Genomic DNA, 21,616 nt, shown 5'->3' on the forward strand with positions numbered 1-21,616 from the left:
CTATTTGTCTGTGCAAGAAGCCCAGTTTGAGCAGATCATTCATTCAATTCACTCATTCAATTGTATTTATTGAGCGCTTACTGTGTGCACAGCACTGTACTAAGCGCTTGGGAAGTACAAGTTGGGCTGCAGCTGGAACTTGTGAAGGTTCCAGGATTCTATTACTCTATTTATTTTACTTGTACATATTTATTCTACTTATTTTATTTTGTTAATATGTTTTGTTCTGTTGTCTATCTCCCCCTTCTAGACTGTGAGCCCGCTGTTGGGGAGGGACCGTCTCTATATGTCGCCAACTTGTACTTCCCAAGTGCTTAGTACAGTGCTCTGCACACAGTAAGCGCTCAATAAATACGATTGATTGATTGATTGTGGCTATCTGTCTGTGCAAGAAGCCCAGTTTGAGCAGATCATTCATTCAATTCATTCATTCAATCGTATTTACTGAGCGCTTACTGTGTGCACAGCACTGTACTAAGCGCTTGGGAAGTACAAGTTGGGCTGCAGCTGGAACTTGAGAAGGTTCCAGGATTCTATTACTCTATTTATTTTACTTGTACATATTTATTCTACTTATTTTATTTTGTTGATATGTTTTGTTTTGTTCTCTGTCTCCCCCTTCCAGACTGTGAGCCCGCTGTTGGGGAGGGACCGTCTCTAGATGTGGCCAACTTGGACTTCCCAAGCGCTTAGTACAGTGCTCCGCACACAGAAAGCGCTCAATAAATACAACTGACTGAATGAATGAATTCTAGCCCCTCACTCTCCTGCAATGTCACTTCACTTTGGCCGCGGCAAACTTTGTTTGCCCTTCAGCAAATACTTTTTCAGCCAAGATTTCGGTTCACCGGAACTGTGCCTCAGTCGGACTGAGTGAGCATAGTTGGAGACTGAAATTTCAGAGCGTCATTATGCTGTTCTAGACTGTGAGCCCACTGTTGGGTAGGTACTGTCTCTGTGTGTTGCCGACTTGTACTTCCCAAGCGCTTAGTACAGTGCTCTGCACACAGTAAGCGCTCAATAAATACGATTGATTGATTAATTGATGGATTGATTGAGTCCCCTTTTGAACTCTAGCTGCGACAGGTCATCTACGAATTACTGACTCGGGAAATAATAATGCTAATAATAATAATAATGGCATTTGTTAAGCGCTTACTATGTGCAAAGCACTGTTCTAAGCGCTGGGGGGGATACAATGTGATCAAGTGCTTTGCACCTAGTAAGCGCTTAATAAATGCCAGCATTATTATCAAGTTGTCCCACGTGGGGCTCACAGTCTTAATCCCCGTTTTTACAGATGAGGTAACTGAGGCTCAGAGAAGTTAAGTGACTTGCCCAAGGTCACACAGCAGACTTGTGGTGGAGCCGGGATTCGAACCCATGACCTCCGACTCCAAAGCCCGTGCTCTTTCCACTGAGCCACGCTGCTTCTCAATCTTTTCTTTCTTTGCCCTACAAATGAAATGGCAGAGCTGGGGAAAGCTGAGACGGAAGAACGTAGCAGTGCAGCCTAGTGGAGAGAGCATGTGCCTGGGAGCCAGAAGGACCTGGGTTCTAATCCTGCCCCTGCCACTCGTCTGCTGTGTGACCTCGGACCAGTCCCCTCACTTTTCTGTGCCTCGGTTTCTTCATCTGAAAAGTGGGCATTAGGACTGTGAGCCCTATTTGGGACGGTGTCCAGCCTGATTATCTTGTATCATCATCAATCAATCAATCAATCAATCATTCAATCGTATTTATTGAGCGCTTACTGTGTGCAGAGCACTGTACTAAGCGCTTGGGAAGTACAAGTTGGCAACATATAGAGACGGTCCCTACCCAACAGTGGGCTCACAGTCTCATCATCATCATCTGGAAAATAGGGATGAAGACTGTGAGCCCCACGTGGGACAACCTGATAACTTTATATCTTTATATGTTACATGTTACTTTTTATATCTTTATAACTTTATATGTTGCCAACTTGTACTTCCCAAACGCTTAGTACAGTGCTCCGCACACAGTAAAAGCACTCAATAAATACAATTGATTGATTTATATCTATCCCAGCGCTTAGAACAGTGCTTGGCACATAGTAAGCGCTTAACAAATGATTGGAGAAACAGCGTGGCTCCGTGGAAAGAGCCCGGGCTTGGGAGTCAGAGGTTGTGGGTTCTAATCCCAGCTCCGCCACTTGTCTGCTGTGTGACCTTGGGCAAGTTGCTTCACTTCTCTGGGCCTCAGTTTCCTCATCTGTAAAATGAGGATTAAAACTGTGAGCCCCACGTGGGATACCCTGATTACCTTGTATCTACCCCAGTGCTTAGGACAGTGCTTTCTGTGCCTCAGTGTCTTCATCTGAAAAGTGGGCATTACGACTGTGAGCCCTATGTGGGACGGTGTCCAACCTGATTATCTTGTATCTACCCCAGAGCTTAGTACAGTGCCTGGTGCATAGTAAGCACTTAAGTACCATAAAAAAGTAGGGTCTGTTGCTACTGAAAGCTCACCTCCTCCAGGAGGCCTTCCCGGACTAAGCCCCCCTTTTCCTCTGCTCCCCCTCCCCTCCCCATCACCCCAAATCCCTCCCTCTGCTCTCCCCTCACCGCCCCACAGCACTTGTGTGTAGATTTGTACATATTTATAATTCTATTTATTTTATTAATGATGTGTATATATCTATAATTCTATTTATTTATATTGATGCTACTGATGCCTGTTCTAGACTGTGAGCCCACTGTTGGGTAGGGACTGTCTCTATATGTTGCCAACTTGTACTTCCCAAGTGCTTAGTACAGTGCTCTGCACATAGTAAGCGCTCAATAAATACAATTGATTGATTGATATTTATAATTCTATTTATTTTATTAATGATGTGTATATATCTGTAATTCTATTTATTTATATTGATGCTACTGATGCCTGTTCTAGACTGTGAGCCCACTGTTGGGTAGGGACCGTCTCTATATGTTGCCAACTTGTAATTCCCAAGTGCTTAGTACAGTGCTCTGCACACAGTAAGCGCTCAATAAATACAATTGATTGATTGACATTTATAATTCTATTTATTTTATTAATGATGTGTATATATCTATAATTCTATTCATTTATATTGATGCTACTGATGCCTGTTCTAGACTGTGAGCCCACTGTTGGGTAGTGACCATCTCTTTATGTTCCCAACTTGTACTTCCCAAGTGCTTAGTACAGTGTTCTGCACACAGTAAGCTCTCAATAAATACGATTGATTGATTGATTGATTGATTGATTGATTTTGTTCTCTGTCTCCCCCTTCTAGACTGTGAGCCCACTGTTGGGTAGGGACCGTCTCTATACGTTGCCAACTTGTACTTCCCAAGTGCTTAGTACAGTGCCCTGCACACAGTAAGCGCTCAATAAATACGATTGATTGATTGATTATTATTGGTTTTAAGACACTCAATCAAATCTCCCCCCTCCTACTTAACCTCGCTCATCTTCCTTACAAGCCAGCGGGCACAATTTGTTTCTCTTGTCTTGTCTTATGCTGTCGAATCGTCCCTCCGACCCACAGCGACGCCACGGACACCTCTCTCCCAGCACACCCCACCTCCACCTGCGATCGTACTGGTCGTGTATTCAATCGTATTTATTGAGCGCTTACTGTGTGCAGAGCACTGTACTAAGCGCTTGGGAAGTCCAAGTTGGCAACATATAGAAACGTATAGAGATGGTCCCTACCCAACAGCGGGCTTCCAATCTTCCAGTCTACAGTCTATGTATCCATAGTTGTACTTTCCAACAGGGCTCTGCACATGGTAAGTGCTCAATAAATAGGATTGAATGAATGACGAGGGTTTTCTTGATAAAGCTATGGAAGGGGTTTACCATTTCCTCCTTCCACGCAGTCGACTTGAGGCCCCAACCTCGATTCTCTCCCGTGTCGTTGCGGCCCAGCACAGGTGGGCTTTGACTCGTAGAAGATGGCCTTCCGCTCGCTAGTCGCTGGCCACGTTAGGAATGGAACGGATAGGCCTCTGTTTGGACTCTCCCTCCTGTAGTCAAGACTGGAAGAGGAACGGAAACTCTCCGGGAGCAACCCTGAGAGGATTTTGCTCCTCTACCACCAACCTCAAATGGCTCTCTGGCCTTGGATGCCTGGTTCACACATCTCTAGGTTGTAAACTTGTCTCTCTAGACTGTGAGCTCATCAATCAATCAATCAATCAATCAATCATATTTATTGAGCGCTTACTGTGTGGAAAGCACTGTCCTAAGCGCTTGGGAAGTACAAGTTGGCAACATATACAACAGTGGGCTTGCAGTCTAGAAGAAGCTCATCGAGGGCAGGCAACATGCCTAACAACCCTGTTGTATTTTACTCTCTCAAGTGCTTCGTACAGTGCTCTGCCCAGAGTAAACACTCATTAAATAACACTGATTGACTGTATATATGTATATCACCTGTATATATGTTTGTACATGTTTATTACTCTATTTATTTATTTATTTTACTTGTACATATCTATTCTATTTATTTTATTTTGTTAATATGTTTGGTTTGGTTCTCTGTCTCTCCCTTCTAGACTGTGAGCCCATGTATATATGTTTGTACATATTTATTACTCTATTTATTTATTTATTTTACTTGTACATATCTATTCTATTTATTTTATTTTGTTAATGTGTTTGGTTTGGTTCTCTGGCTCCCCCTTCTAGACTGTGAGCCCATGTATATATGTTTGTACATATTTATTACTCTATTTATTCATTTATTTTACTTGTACATATCTATTCTATTTATTTTATTCTGTTAATATGTTTGGTTTGGTTCTCTGTCTCCCCCTTCTAGACTGTGAGCCCATGTATATATGTTTGTGCATATTTATTACTCTATTTATTTATTTATTTTACTTGTACATATCTATTCTATTTATTTTATTTTGTTAATATGTTTGGTTTGGTTCTCTGTCTCCCCCTTCTAGACTGTGAGCCCATGTATATATGTTTGTACATATTTATTACTCTATTTATTTATTTATTTTACTCATACATATCTATTCTATTTATTTTATTTTGTTAATATGTTTGGTTTTGTTCTCTGTTTCCCCCTTCTAGACTGTGAGCCCACTGTTGGGTAGGGACTGTCTCTATATGTTGCCAACTTGTACTTCCCAAGCGCTTAGTACAGTGCTCTGCACACAATAAGCGCTCAATAAATATGATTGATTAATTGACTGATTGTTCGGTAGGGACTGTCTCTATAAGTTGCCAACTTGTACTTCCCAAGCACTTAGTACAGTGCTCTGCACACAGTAAGCGCTCAATAAATACGATTGATTGATTGATTGTAAGCTCATCGTGGGCAGGCAACATGCCTACCAACCCTGTTGTATTTTATCAATCAATCGAATTTATTGAGCGCTTACTGTGGGCAGAGCACTGTACTAAGCACTTGGGAAGTACAAATCGGCAACAGATAGAGACGGTCCCTACCCAACAGTGGGCTCACAGTATAGAATGGGCTCAATTTTACTCTCTCAAGTGCTTAGTACAGTGCTCTGCCCACAGTAAGCACTCAATAAATACCACTGATTGACTGAGCCTCCCTCCTGCTTGGAACTGACTTCTCCGTCACCTCCAACAGCCCACTACTCTCTCCGCCCTCAGTATCCTACCAAAATCATATCTCCTCCGAGAAGTTTTCCCTAATCAACCTCTTATTTCCTCATCCTATTCACCCTCTCTTCTACGTCACCTACGCATTTAGGTCTGGATCGCTCTAGCACTTTGAATCCCACCCCACTCCCCGGCCCACTCCCCAGTCTTTTAGACTGTGAGCCCACTGTTGGGTAGGGACCGTCTGTATATGTTGCCAACTTGTACTTCCCAAGTGCTTAGTACAGTGCTCTGCACACAGTAAGCGCTCAATAAATACAATTGATGATGATGATGATAATACTTTATAGTACCCAGGTCCTCTGACTCCCAGGATCTTTCCCTCTAGACTGTGAGCTCGTTGTGAGCGGGGAATGTGCTCATTTATTGTTGTATTGTACTCTCCCAAGTGCTTAGTACAGTGCTCTGCACACAGTAAGTGCTCAATAAACATGACTGAACCAAATGATTGAATATCCTTAAGCTCTGTTGCTTCCTGCGTCTCTGTAATTTATTTTAATGTCTGTCTCCCTGCCTTAGTCTGTAAGCCCCTCATGGGTCGGACTCTACTAAGCACTTAGTACAGTGCTGTGCACACAGTAAGTGCTCCATAAACATGACTGAACCAAATGATTGAATATCCTTATCCTCTGTTGCTTCCTGCGTCTCTGTAATTTATTTTAATGTCTGTCTCCCTGTCTTAGTCTGTAAGCCCCTCACGGGTCGGACTCCACTAAGTACTTAGTACAGTGCTGTGCACACAGTAAGTGCTCAGTAAATATGACTGAACCGAATGATTGAATATCCTTATCCTCTGTTGCTTCCTGTGTCTCTGTAATTTATTTTAATGTCTGTCTCCCTGCCTTAGTCTGTAAGCCCCTCACGGGTCGGACTCTACTAAGCACTTAGTACAGTGCTGTGCACACAGTAAGTGCTCAATAAATACAACTGAACCGAATGTTTGAATATCCTTATGCTCTGTTGCTTCCTGCGTCTCTGTAATTTATTTTAATGTCTGTCTCCCCGTCTTAGTCTGTAAGCCTCTCATGGGCAGGACTCTCCTAAGCACTTAGTACAGTGCTCTGCACACAGTAAGCGCTCAATAAATACCATTGATTGATGGATTGGGAAAGGTTGAACCTCATGTTGCCTCAAGTCAGAAATGGGAGACTCATTTCTAAGTCACCATCAGTAGCAACATGCACCGTCTTTAAAGCTGGAAACCCATCCCTTTGGAGTCAGAGGTCATGGGTTCAAATCCCGGCTCCACCAATTGTCAGCTGTGTGACTTTGGGCAAGTCACTTCACTTCTCTGTGCCTCAGTTCCCTCATCTGTCAAAAGGGGATTAAGACTGTGAGCCCCCCGTGGGACAACCTGATCACCTTGTAACCTCCCCAGCGCTCAGAACAGTGCTCTGCACACAGTAAGCGCTTAATAAATGCCATTATTATTATTATTATTATTATCCTTCAAAGGGGATTACGGTGAGGTAGGCTGGTGTGATACCAACTCCTCTCTCTCCACCAGCACTGCACTGTTTCCACGATTTTTCCTACAGTATTTGTTGAGCATTTACTATGTGCCAGGCACTGTACTAAGTGCAGGGGTAGATACAAGCTAGTCAGGTTGGACACAGTCCCACATGGGGCTCACAGTCGTAATCACTATTTAACAGTTGAGATAACCGGGGCACAGAGAAGTGAACTGACTTGTCCAAGGTCACACAGCAGACAGATGGGGAAACTGGGATTAGAACCCAGGTCCTTCTGGCTCCCAGGACTGTGCTCTACCCACTAGGCCATACTGCTTCCCACTTTTTTTTTTAATGGTATTTGTAAGAGCTTACTATGTGCAAAGCACTGTTCTAAGCGCTGGGGGGGATACAAGGTGATCAGGTTGTCCCACGTGGGGCTCACAGTCTCAATCCCCATTTTACAGATGAGGGAACTGAGGCACAGAGAAGTTAAGTGACTTGCCCAAAGTCACACAGCTGACAACTGGTGGAGCCAGGATTTGAACCCATGAACTCTGACTCCAAAGCCCGTGCTCTTTCCGCTGAGCCACGCTGCTTCCCACTTGTACGACTTGGTGTAACGAGGGTGAGCGGAGGCGATGGTGATTATGGATTTTTCTGTTAAGAAAATCCATTGGGATATAACCCACTAGCCAAGGCAGTGAGGTTATTTAAAGTGGGGTTGGACTGCTCCTCACCTGAATCTTCCCCTCAGGCTTGCTGGCAATCAATTCTATTACTGGGACTATAGAAGGCTCTAAACATCCACTCCCCAAGAGTCACTGATTTTCCAAGACTCTCTCCCACCTGTTAGTTGACACTCTAATGGAAAGGACCAGGCAAGATAAATAAAATCTCACTATAAAAGCCGAAGACGATACAATGATGCTATGCGAGTCAAGTATACTCCCACCCTCCTGTCTCTCCCCGCTTCAGTCTATGCTTCACTCTGCTGCCTGGATTATCTTTGTACAGAAACGCTCTGGGCATGTCACTCCCCTCCTCAAAAATCTCCAGTCGTTGCCTGTCAAACTTCGAATCAAGCAAAAACTCCTCACCCTGGGCTTCAAGGCTGTCCATCACCTCGCCCCCTCCTACCTCACCTCCCTTCTCTCCTTCTCCAGCCCAGCCCGCACCCTCCGCTCCTCTGCCGCCGCTAACCTCCTCGTTCTCACCTGTCCCACCATCGACCCCCGGCCCACATCCCGCCTCTGGCCTGGAATGCCCTCCCTCCCCACATCCGCCAAGCTAGCTCTCTTCCTCCCTTCAAAGCCCTACTGAGAGTTCACCTCCTCCCGGAGGCCTTCCCAGACTGAGACCCCCCCCCTTTTCCCTCTCCTCCTCCTCCTCCCCTCCTATTGCCTCCCTTCCCTCCCCGTGCCCTACCCCTTTCCCCTCCCTACAGCACTTGTATATATATATGTGTACATATTAATTACTCTATTTTATTTGTACATATTTAATATATTTATTTTATTAATGATGTATATATAGCTATAATTCTATTTATTCTGATGGTATTGACGCCTGTCTACTTGTTTCATTTTGTTGTCTGTCTCCCCCTTCTAGACTGTGAGCCTGTTGTTGGGTAGGGACCATCTTTAGATGTTGCCAACTTGTACTTCCCAAGTGCTTAGTACAGTGCTCTGCACACAGTAGGCGCTCAAGAAATGTGACTGGATGAAAGTATGAAATAGCAGCTTAAAATAATAAGGGTCGTGGGATTTGTTAAATGCTTACTATGTGCCAAGCACTGTGCTGAATGCTGGGGAAGGAACAAGATAATCTGTTCAGAAACAGTTCCTGTCCCTCATTCATTCATTCAATCGTATTTATTGAGCACTTACTGTGTGCAGAGCACTGTACTAAGCACTTGGGAAGTACAAGTTGGCGACATATAGAGACGGTCCCTACCCAACAACGGTCAGCTGTGTGACTTTGGGTAAGTCACTTCACTTCTCTGTGCCTCAGTTCCCTCATCTGGAAAATGGGGATGAAGACTGGGAGCCCCCCGTGGGACAACCTGATCACCTTGTAACCTCCCCAGCACTTAGAACAGTGCTTTGCACATAGTAAGCGCTTAATAAATGCCATCATTATTATTATTATTATTATTATTATTAGAAGGGGGGGATTATGGGGATCACAGTCTAAGTAGGAGGGAGAATGGGCATTGAATCTCCATTTTATAGATGAGGAAAGTGAGGCACAGAGCTATCCCATAGGGTCACACCGGCAGGCAAGTGGCAGAGGCAGGATTAGACCCAAGTACTCTGACTCCACCCCTCTCAGGGTCACACCTGGACATTTTCCAACTCTATGGATCCACTCCCGGAATGATTGCAGATGGAGGTGGGGCCATCTGGGAGAGATGTGTCCATGGCATCACTAAGGGTCAGAGACGACCCGACGGCAAAAGACAGGACTTTGGCTCTCAGGCCCGGGCTCTTTCCACTAGGCCATGCTGCTTCATCCCATTGAAAGCTTCTCCAAGCTCCATAAAGAAATGGTACATTTACTTGCTGAAAAATGAAATCTAACCGATTACACCTCTTTGAAGACATATCTGAACACAGGCTTGAATGTCCCTTCCTTGTTTCCTTTTACAACCAAACTCACTCTCCTAGACGCGGTTTTTAAGCAAAGAGGCTTTGGCACACTTACCCCGTTTCTTTTGAAGTTGGGGGTACCAGGCTGTCCCTGAGCCCCACAAAATTAGCAGGCGGTGTTGACCTCTGACCTGTTCCACTGTCAAAACAATTTTTCTTTGCTTCTGTCCCCTGTAACTGTAGACGGCTTCTGGATGGGCAACAAAAGTAGAGCATTATTTGACATGAATTCTACTAAAACACCAACACACGCAGGCTTGCTAAAAGATTAAATCGGGATAGAAGATTTATGAATTTGAGCACTAGGTACAGTGCTCTGCACACAGTTAGTCCTCAATAAATACAACTCACTGATGAATGAGGCTAAATAGTCTGCAGTTATTTCCAAAGCATGGATTTAATTTCGAAGTGGGAATACACGATTACCAGATTTTGCTGTCATTCAGCATGGGACAGGAGTTCATTCACTGAGTGTAACTATTCATTCATTCATTCAATCATATTGATCGAGCGCTTACTGTGTGCAGAGCACTGTACTAAGCGCTTGGGAAGTACAAGTTGGCAACATATAGAGACGGTCCCTACCCAACAGTGGACTCAGCTCTGGCCTGCACCTGTAAATTTGTATTCCTCCGGAAGGGCAACTATCAGCCTGTCCCGTAGAAATCCACAAGCTGACTTACCTGTCAATATAGTGATGCTGAGAACTTTTAGGATTGAATGTACTATTGTGTCTGGCTGGACCCGATCCAAATCTAAGTACTGGATACTGCCCAATTTTTGAGGTTGTCTTTTCGGAAGGCTGATAAGGTAGGAATGCTTTGAAGATATATATTTCAATAAATCTCGGAGAACAGTTACATCCACTACATTGGAACCTAAAATATAAGCAAGAGATATTATTATATACCTGATGGTCCTTCCCCAACCAAGACCTGAAATGCAGGCTAAGTGTCAGACTAAATCTAACCTGAAAAGCAGGCTAAGTGTCAGACTAAGTCTAAAGTCGATTCTAGTTTTGGGTTCCCCGATGGCTTGCAAATAGACTAGATTATCACCTCATCGATTACGAGAGATGAAATTCACCCCTCAGGGTTCCATGATGGGCCGGCGCATTTTGCTCCAGGAAATATTATTTGCGTGCAATCCTCTATGATGATATGACAAATGGGTGTTTCTTAGTGGCTACTAAAAGATCCATCTCCGAGCCTGAATGACTCAGTCACCCGGTTTTCCGAGCAGGGGAGAGGGAGGCGGGACTTTCCGTGAGAGGATGGAACCCGGCCTGCATGCGGAGAGCAGACTGGGGAGGCGAATGAGCGTGTGTGCTTTCCTCCAAAACCGAAGCGTGTTAGGGTGAATCTGGAGTTGGCCGCCACAGCAGGGACACTCCCGGCCGCTTATGTGGCTCAGTGGAAAGAGCCTGGGCTTTGGAGTCAGAGGTCATGGGTTCAAATCCCAGCTCTGCCACACGTCAGCTGTGTGACTTTGGGCAAGTCACTTCACTTCTCTGGGCCTCAGTGACCTCATCTGTAAAATGGGGATTAAGATTGTGAGCCTCACATGGGACAACCTGATCACCTTGTATCCTCCCCAGTGCTTAGGACAGTGCTTTGCACGTAGTAAGTGCTTAACAAATATGAAAATAATAATAATAATAATAATTATTATTATTATTACCACCACCACTGTCACACTTGGGACCGTGGGAGGGGAGGCGGCTGGGCTGGGCTTTCCTGATGGGATGCAGGATGCAGGCCATCACTGCGTAGGTACAGGGAGATATGTGCAGTGTCCACGGCTGGACCAGGGGACAGAGAGGCCATTCTGGCGGGGGCCAACTTGTACTTCCCAAGCTCTTAGTACAGTGCTCTGCACACAGTAAGCGCTCAATAAATACGATTGATTGACTGATTGATTGACCGGTGGGGGTGAGTGGGGGAGATGTCGATCAATCCTATTACCTCCCCTCATAGCGGCTCAGTCCCAGCTCCTCAGGAGAGATTGCGCTGCCCAAGGTGGGGCAGGTGGAGGAGATGAAGCAAGAAGAATGACAAAAATAAATCCCCTAGGTCCAGCAGCGGTGGGTGACCCCCCAAACCGGGGAATGTGTGGGATGCTGACACCAGGCCGACGTCAGGCTGTGTATAGGGCTGGGATGGGGAGGGGGTGCCATATTGGATCGTAGTTTGCCTCGGGGTAGGTAGAATTGATAGGACGCCCAGACGAATTCATAAACCCAACGGCTCCTACGCAAATTGCACTCCTGTCACGGACCCTTCTCAGACACACCTTAACTTTGGAAAAGGAGTTATTAATTAGTTGGAAATATCTAAGCCATCAAGAGGACTAACAATAAGAAAGCATAAGCAACGTTTGAATCTGTAAGTGACAAAAACTAAAATATGCCGACGGGAAGGAAATGAGGAAAATCTGCCCCAAATGCCAAATGGCTGAAATGAAGTAAGTGAAAATTTTCTTATTGCGATTTCATGTGGGAAAGATGGTAGTTATAGAATGCATGAATTCAGTATTATGTTCTCAGTTTCATGATTTCCATCTTATTTTCTTCAAGAAACCTAAGCTGTTTTAAAGAATCCCTGCTACGAAGGTAAACGACATGGTCAACAACTCTTTGTATGGATCCTCTTTCAAATGAGCAAAAACTGTTTCCAAAATGAAATCTCTTGATCGACAGTGGAGACAAAACTACCATCAGCTGCAAATGTATTGCAAAAGTAGATGAAAGCTGGGATGAGAAGTCCTCGTCATATGCAAACAACATTGCTAAACTACCGCACCGCTAAATTAAACAAAACCCACTCCAGAGTACACTTTGCCCAGACAACAATTTAGGAAAACATCGTCGGGTTCAAAGTAGAGCTGTAAGCCGAGTCACCTGGTTGGAAGGAACCTTGAGAGATTATCCCATTCCCCATTTCTGGATGGAAATTGTTATTTAAAAAGCAGTCCATTTTTAAGGGGAGTAAGACTCAGCCTCCTATGGGGCTGTCTCACAGTGTCCCTTCACACAGCAGTGGGCTGAGTGATGTCGGGGAGGGGAGGTGTTCACAAAAATGCCAACGCTACTGGCAGGGACGAGAGGGTGCACGTGGTACTGTGCAAACCACTAGCACTGCAATCGATTACTTTGTGCAGGTTCTCGGTCCTGAAGTCTCCAGACTGGGGTTCGCCAGACCCTGAAGACATCACACACATACGCACTTACCCACACACTTGATACTCCCAGGACCGTGCAGGATTTTGCAAGATCCGTGCACGGCCAGGCAGTGCCATCTGTTTGTGGGGTGAGACTGGGGTAATTTCTGAGCCAACGGTACCCCTGCCACTCACCCGGCGGCAGAGTACAAAACAACAGAATTAGCAGATGTGTTCCCTGCCTCTAACGAGCTTATTGTCTAGAGCGGGACACAGACATTAATATGAATAAATAAGAAGTTCATAATATATAATTTAAACACATGTACACAAGTGCTGTGGGGTTGGTTGGTGGTGGGAGGGGAATATCAACAACAGAATTAGCAGAGGTGTTCCCTGCCTCTAACGAGCTTATAGTCTAGAGGGGGACATAGACATTAATATGAGTAAATAAGAAGTTCATAATATATAATTTAAACACATGTACACAAGTGCTGTGGGGTTGGTTGGTGGTGGGAGGGGAATATCAACAACAGAATTAGCAGATGTGTTCCCTGCCTCTAACGAGCTTATAGTCTAGAGGGGGACATAGACATTAATATGAGTAAATAAGAAGTTCATAATATATAATTTAAACACATGCACACAAGTGCTGTGGGGTTGGTTGGTGGTGGGAGGGGAATATCAACAACAGAATTAGCAGATGTGTTCCCTGCCTCTAACAAGTTTATAGTCTAGAGGGGGACACAGACATTAATATGAGTAAATAAGAACTTCATAATATATAATTTAAACACATGTACACAAGTACTGTGGGGTTGGTTGGTGGTGGGAGGGGAATATCAACAACAGAATTAGCAGACGTGTTCCCTGCCTCTAACGAGCTTATAGTCTAGAGGGGGACATAGACATTAATATGAGTAAATAAGAAGTTCATAATATATAATTTAAACACATGTACACAAGGGCTGTGGGGTTGGTTGGTGGTGGGAGGGGAATATCAACAACAGAATTAGCAGATGTGTTCCCTGCCTCTAACGAGCTTATAGTCTAGAGGGGGACATAGACATTAATATGAATAAATAAGAAGTTCATAATATATAATTAAACACATGTACACAAGTGCTGTGGGGTTGGTTGGTGGTGGGAGGGGAATATCAACAACAGAATTAGCAGATGTGTTCCCTGCCTCTAACGAGCTTATAGTCTAGAGGGGGACACAGACATTAATATGAGTAAATAAGGACTTCATAATATATAATTTAAACACATGTACACAAGTGCTGTGGGGTTGGTTGGTGGTGGGAGGGGAATATCAACAACAGAATTAGCAGACGTGTTCCCTGTGTCTAACGAGCTTATAGTCTAGAGGGGGACATAGACATTAATATGAGTAAATAAGAAGTTCATAATATATAATTTAAACACATGCACACAAGTGCTGTGGGGTTGGTTGGTGGTGGGAGGGGAATATCAACAACAGAATTAGCAGACGTGTTCCCAGCCTCTAACGAGCTTATAGTCTAGAGGGGGACATAGACATTAATATGAGTAAATAAGAAGTTCATAATATATAATTTAAACACATGCACACAAGTGCTGTGGGGTTGGTTGGTGGTGGCAGGGGAATATCAAATGTCCAAAGGTCACAGACCCAAGGGAATGGATGTCGCAGAAGGGAGAGCGAGCGGGAAAAAGATGGCTTAATGGGGGAAGGTCTCTTGAAGTGTTGATGGACAACCCTCTAGGCACTCTCTGCCTGTTTCACTGGGCACTCAAAAGAGGTCCAGCAGCCCCAGAGGGGAGGTCACTGGGGTCTTCAGGACCCACAATCTGGGAATTGGGCTCAATGTGAGCAAACACCCCATAAGCATCAAACCTCTCCTTCCTCTGTGCCACTAGATAGGCTCACCATCTCTGCCGTTCAGAGCTGGCAAGTAGAAAATATTCATTCACTCAGTCATATTTACTGAGCTCTTACTGTGTGCAAAGCACTGTACTAAGCATTTGGGAGAGTACAGTATCACAGTCTACAGGCACAGTCCCTGCCCACAACGAGCTTACAGTCTAGAGATCAAGTCAAGATTTCTACCTGCACTAGAGCACGGCATTTTCAATGACCTGAAAACTAAGGAGTTCAACTTACATTCAGAACACCACAGTAATTGGTAAAGACTTTGGAAAGCTTTAACACAAAAGTTAGTTACTCCATGGGTGGTGGCATAAGTATTACCTCAATTTTAATTTTAATGAAATGACACCAAAAGACTTTACTATAACAAGGAAATTCCCATTTTTCTTCTTCTCTGGCTCTTTCACCCTCTTTTTAAAAGAATTTGGTCTTAAGAGTATGAGTTAGCAAAATAGGCCATCTCCACTGTTCATTTGAGAAAATAAACTAAATTTCAAACACCTTAATTCCAACCCCTGCAAAATAACCCAACAACCCTCGAACCCCAAAGCCACATTAGTTTTGATAAAATTTTAGACAATAAAATGACAATTTAGTAACTGTTTCCTTCACAGATTGTTAGACCACACAAAAATGCAGGGAAGTCAGGAAAGTGTTTTATATCTTACATTCACTAGGCTGGACGGATGAACAACTTCCCAAATTCAATAACTGGCTGGAAAAGGTTGACTGAAGCACTGTCTCCCCAAGCCACTGGTCCTCATGTACAGTGACATCTGAAAGATCAAATATTAAAACAAATTCAATTTTAAGTGAGTCAAAGTCCCTTATTTTGTAGTTTCCTTATTCAATACCAATAATACCATAACACTAATTGTGGTATTTGTTAAGCTCTGACCACGTGCCAAGTGCTGCCCTAAGTGCTGGGGTAGATACAACATAATCAGGCCACACACAATCCCTGCCCCAGGTGGAGCTCATAGTCTAAATTGGAAGGGGAATAGGTATTGAATTCCTGCTTTATAGATGAGGAAACTGAGGCCCAGGTGGCAGAGCTGAGGTTAGAATTCGGGTCCTCTGATTCCCAGGCCTGAGTTCTTTTCACTAGGAGAAGCAGCGTGGCTCAGTGGAAATAGCCCGGGCTTTGGAGTCAGAGGTCCTGGGTTCAAATCCCGGCTCCGCCAACCATCAGCTGTGTGACTTTGGGCAAGTCACTTAACTTCTCTGGGCCTCAGCTCCCTCATCTGTAAAAATGGGGATTAAGACTGTGAACCCCCCGTGGACAACCGGATCACCTTGTAACCTCTCCAGCGCTTAGGACAGTGCTTTGCACATAGTAAGCGCTTAATAAATGCCATCATTATTATTTCAGAAATATTCAAGGATATTGAAAATTAATTTATTGAACTCACTAACTGCTTGTATACTTCAGTGTTAATATAAGTGATTAAATGTTGCAAAACATGCCATTTGATGTAATCTAACTTAACCTGTTGCAGGCTTTTGAGCCGTGCAGTTGCAAGGACTAGTCCTAATTCTAAACCTGACTAGATTTTTGCAAAGGGGGAGAGGGGAAGGGAGGCTATCGGATTCAGGACCCATTGTCTTGTCTTAGGCCATCCAGTCGTCTCCGATACGTAGCGACTCCGTGGACACATCTCTCGTAGAAGGCCCCACCTCCATCTGCCATCGTTCTGGTAGTGGATCCATACAGTTTTCTTGGTAAAAATAAAGAAGTGATTTACCACTGCCTTCTTCCGCACAGCGAACTTGAGTCTCCACCCTCGACTCTCTGCCTTGTCGCTGCTGCCCAGCACGGGTGAGTTTTGACTTGTAGTATATATAATGACATTTATAGTAGATTATATAGTAATTAGTATAGTATAGTATTAGTATAGTAGTAGATTGCCTTCCACTCACTAGCCGCTGTCCTAGCTAGAAATGGAATGGATAAGCCTCTGCTTGATTCCTGATCCCATAGCCAAGACTGGTAGAGTACTGGAAACTCTCCAGACGTGATCCGTTGCCAACTAGTACTTCCCAAGCGCTTAGTACAGTGCTCTGCACACAGTAAGTGCTCAATAAATACGATTGAATGATTGATTGATTGATTGATTGATCCTCAAAGGGGGCACTACTAAAGCTGCCCCCAAATGGTATGCCAGGCATTCTCGGGCTCTACTGGGGGTGAGGAATTGAAAGGGAAGAAGTGGGAGAAGGAGGGACAACCTCACCCCAAATCTATAATAATCATAATAATTGTGGAATTTGTTAAGCACTTACTATATTCCAGGCACCGTACTAAGCACTGGCGTGGATACAAGCAACTAGGGTTGGACCCAGTCCCTGCCCCACATGGGACTCACAGTCTTCACCCCCACGTTACAGATGAAGTAACTGAAGCACAGAGAAGTGAAGTGATTTTCCCAAAGCCACCCAGCAATCAATCAATCAATCAATCGTATTTATTGAGCGCTTACTGTGTGCAGAGCACTGTACTAAGTGCTTGGGAAGTACAAGTTGGCAACATATAGAGACAGTCCCTACCCAACAGTGGGCTCACAGTCTAAAATTGGTAGAGCAGCAGTTGCAGGCTGATATGTTTAGGTGTAGGGGGGCGGAAGGAAGGAGGGTAGAGAGGAGGATGGAGAAACAGAGAGAAAGAGAGAGAAATCTATGGAAAAGTTAAGGAGGAAAGGTGAAGATGAAGGAAATAGAGATGGAAAAAAATTAACCCCACCTCAAAGAATGCTTCCTGGGCTTCTCCTAGTATGAATTAATGTGTATGGCAATACACAAATGTATATACCACCAGAAGAACAGAAGAGAGCTAGATGGGAATTCAAGGGATCATCTTGTCCGTCTCTACTGGTAGGGACCAAGACCAGTGTCCCAGGAAAGGGTCAAATGGGACTTTTGCCAGGGTTTCCCAACCTAGGGCAGAACTACCACTGGGCTAGGAAATGGGTGTGACTGTGTACCCAACCCCGAAGCCTGGGTACCTTTGAATCCCTCATTCCCATCACCTTGTGGGGTAGTTCTCTGGGGTCCTGCTGGGAGACGAGCATGGCTCAGTGGAAAGAGCACGGGCTTTGGAGTCAGAGGTCATGGGTTCAAATCCTGACTCCGCCAATTGCCAGCTGTGTGACTTTGGGCAAGTCACTTAACTTCTCTGTAACTGAGTTACCTCTTCTGTAAAATGGGGATTAAGACCGTGAGCCCCATGTGGGACAACCTGATCACCTTGTCACCTCCCCAGCACTTAGAATGGTGCCTTGCACATAGCAGGAGCTCAATAAATGCTATCATTATTATTATTATGAGGGGGCAGGGAGAGTCTCTCACTATTGCCTTAAATCGCTCTACCCTTCGTGTCTCCTTCCCATCTTCCTCATTAACAGCGTGCAGCTGTGGGACTCACAAAATATACATGGCCGCCAGTGCTGGCTCCCAGATAGCCCAGGCCTCGGGGTCATGTTCACCTACAGGGGCTCTGATTGCCTGTTCTTTTCTTAAATGTTCCCGTGTTGAGCTTCACCACCCCCAAGTGCTTTGTTATCCTGAGGGTTATTTTTCTTCCAACCCAAATCTCTCTGGTTCTAATTTCAATCTGTTGTCTGGGCACCTGATGGACAAGGGAAGCACATTTCCTCAGTCGTCCTTAGGTATAAGTCACTTCCTGCCTTATTTTTCCTATAGCTAAGTGACCCCAATTCTTTTGACCTTTTTTTATAGACAGCCTTCATTTTTGCTGTCCTTCTCCGGACCTTTTCCAATTTTTCACCAAAGTTTTTAAAGAGCAGTGAATTCAATTTTATTCAGCACTCTAATACGGGTCTCGCCATTGGAGTTTGGCAGAAGGATTATTTCCCAATCCTTGCGTATTCTATTCCAAACTGGATTTATCCCACTATCCTGTTGGTTTTTTTGGCTTTATAAATAATGGCTTTAAATGACCAATTCACATTAAGCTTAAGCCAGCTTTTATTAGCCCCTTTTCTCCACAAGGAACCTATTTAGAAATCACCGCACATTCTGTGACAGTGAGAAAGGACACATGGATGAGAATCCCAAAATTTCTGTTAAAAAAATAGATTACTTTTAGTGGAACACAATAACTACTAGTCCCATCCAGTTCTTACCTGTCAGTAAGATTATATCCCCAGGAAATACTGTTAGTGCCCAGAATGCAGCCGCTCTCCACAGCACGACCTTCATCTTAATTTCCGATTGATCGAGAACGACAATTGTAGCCACGGGAACCTTGGAGCCAGAGTCTGGTCCTGCCTTTACTTGAATTTCCTTCACGTGACAAGGATGAAACACTGTGACCAAGCAATTATACTTCTGGCTTTTGCGGACACAGTTTTTAAGCAACGATGACTTCTTCTGAAGCATGCCCGACTCAGACACTTTCTTCTGCTCTGCTTTTGACGTAAGACCCGTTGGTGAACAAATTAACCTAACTCGCTTTGATGCTTGGAAGATTTTGGATGTAGGGTTACAGTGACCTAAAGTAACTTCAGAAGACCGAGGTCTTTTGACAGAGTCTCTACGGAAGGCATTTAATTGGGAGAAAAGTATTCCCGAGCTAAAAGATTCAATACAAATTTCATTTAAAGATTGTTTCTCAGGAGTACTAAACAGTTTTGAAGATCCTCCACAGTCTTCCGATCTTTCTTTGCTTGGCTGGTCGCTAGCTTTCACAGGACTAAAAAGCTCCAGGGAGTTTGCTTGGTTTTGCTCTTCTGCAAAACCATCATTGGGATGAACTAGATGATTTTCCACTCCTTCCATTTCCCTCCAACTTATTCTTGAATCAACGTCCTTCATGTCTGTGGTCTCCTTATTCCCACGTTGGCCTTCCGACTGCCTTTGGGCCAGAAAGGCAATCTGGCTTGAGGTGTTGATACTGAGAAATTCAACGTCTGTTGAAACCTCAAGGCTCGCCTCATTTTTCGTTGTCTTCGATTTGGGCTCATCTATTGTTTCTGGGAAAAAGAGTCTCAGGCAATGACTTAGAGTTTCACGATGGTCTGACGGCATGGCATTGGCTTCTGTAGTCTTTGGGTGGATATTAATCTGCTTTGTACTGGAGACCAAACTGGCAATATCAGCGTGATGTGGATTTTCTTGCTCTGCATCTTCTACAGGAGACTTTGGTGGATAGGCATTTGATTTCTCTCCTTGCCGTTGGCTGGCGGTTTTCTTACTTGCGGTGAAAGGATGTCGGCCCTCTCCTTCATTTGAAGGCCGGACGAGAGTCCCAGTTGTGGACATTTTATCGATGCAGTCAGGTGTGTCACTTGTCACTGGGGCGGTGGTATTCTGAGATTCTACATTTTGCGTTTCAGGCACACACGTTGAGTATTTTTCCGAATGGCTCCATTGGCCCTCCCCAGAGTTCACCGAGGAGGAAACTTTAGAGAGTTCCGCGGGGCCCAGGCCCTGGAGATCCTCCGGAGGGTTGCTCCGGTCATTTTCAGCAGTGAGCTTTAAGGAATATCCATCAGACAAAAAGGGAATGGTTTTCCATGGGCTGTCAGTGGCCTGCGAGGGATTTGGTTCCTGAGATACTTTTTGCTGTGGTGGTATAAGTGGCGCTCCAAAGAAAACATGGATTTGAGGTTTCTTGGTCATGTTGTCTGAGAAAAAATAAAGATACAACTTTCAGCTGGATATTTTGATGATGGGTATTTGGGTCACTATGTGAAAAATTCAAAATCAACAAAAGCAACACGTAAGGCTACACCACCTAAAATATATTTGGAAAAAGCCCTTCAAGATCAAAGACGATGCTTCTGTCGGCGAGGACCTACCTGTGCGTGTGAATGAGGTTGAAAAGATTAACATTAACAAATAAGGAAAGACCAATTTTATAATTATCAGAGTGGAATGACAACTTTAAGGAACTTTTATGCAAAATTAGAGTAATGTACAATGAACTTCTATTTTAAATTCTAATGATAATGGGAAACTACAAAAGTAACAACGTATTTAGTTTTGTAACAAAATACACACTTATTATAAATGGTTTGCAAAATTTTCCTCCAAATCTGTTGAGAAAGAAGAGGAATCAAAAAGGACTGAGAAGGGTAATTGAATGAAAAATATACATTTTATTTTTATTTATTTTAAAGACAGTTCACCCCTGTACCCCGTAAGCTCCTTGTAGGCAGGAATTGCATCTACCAATGCAAGTATACTGTTCTTTCTCAAGTCCTTGTACAATGATTTTTACATGGTAAGTGCCCAATAAATACCACTGACTATTTGGAAATAGGAATATGGAAGACAGGAGACATTAAAAAATAATGTTAAAATAAAATCAACAAATAATCAAAAAGACAGGAGACATTTTGATTATTTGTTCATTTTATTTTGACAATTTGCTTTTTCTTTGTTGGAGGACATGGCTAAGTTCAAAGAATGAAGGATGTCTCCCGTTCAGAACGATGAGATTCATTCAATCGTATTTATTGAGCACTTATTGTGTGCAAAGCACTGTACTAAGCACCTGGGAGAGTACAACAACAAACGGACACATTCCCTGCCCACAAAGCTTCCACCCGGCATGGCCTGGAGGACAGAGCATGGACCTGGGAGTAGGAAAACCTGGGTTCTAATCCCAGTCTGCAACTTCCCTGCTGTGTGACCTTGGACAAGTCACTTACCTTCTCCTTGCCTCAGTTTCCTCATCTGTAAAATGGGGATCCAGTATCTGTTCTCCTTCCTATTTAGACCTTGAGCGCTGTTTGGGATAGGGACTGTGTCCGAACTGATCAGTCTCGTATCTACCCCAT

At 44.1% G+C, this 21,616-nt stretch overlaps 1 protein-coding gene across 1 annotated transcript in view; it reads right to left on the reverse strand.

Moving 5' to 3' along the window:
* The window catches only part of SHLD2 (shieldin complex subunit 2), a 67,906-nt gene extending 47,453 nt beyond the window's left edge, over positions 1–20,453 (reverse strand). Inside the window, exons 1-4 of the mRNA XM_038744351.1 lie at positions 18,956–20,453; positions 15,482–15,589; positions 10,426–10,620; positions 9,798–9,932 (exon numbers count right to left, since the gene is read on the reverse strand). Of these exons, the coding sequence (XP_038600279.1) occupies positions 9,798–9,932; positions 10,426–10,620; positions 15,482–15,589; positions 18,956–20,453 (1,936 nt within the window). The remainder of the gene's footprint in view (positions 1–9,797; positions 9,933–10,425; positions 10,621–15,481; positions 15,590–18,955) is intronic.
* Positions 20,454–21,616: the final 1,163 nt, after the last annotated feature.

Source organism: Tachyglossus aculeatus, chromosome 3, assembly GCF_015852505.1.
Source record: "Tachyglossus aculeatus isolate mTacAcu1 chromosome 3, mTacAcu1.pri, whole genome shotgun sequence".
Taxonomy (NCBI): Eukaryota; Metazoa; Chordata; class Mammalia; order Monotremata; family Tachyglossidae; genus Tachyglossus; species Tachyglossus aculeatus.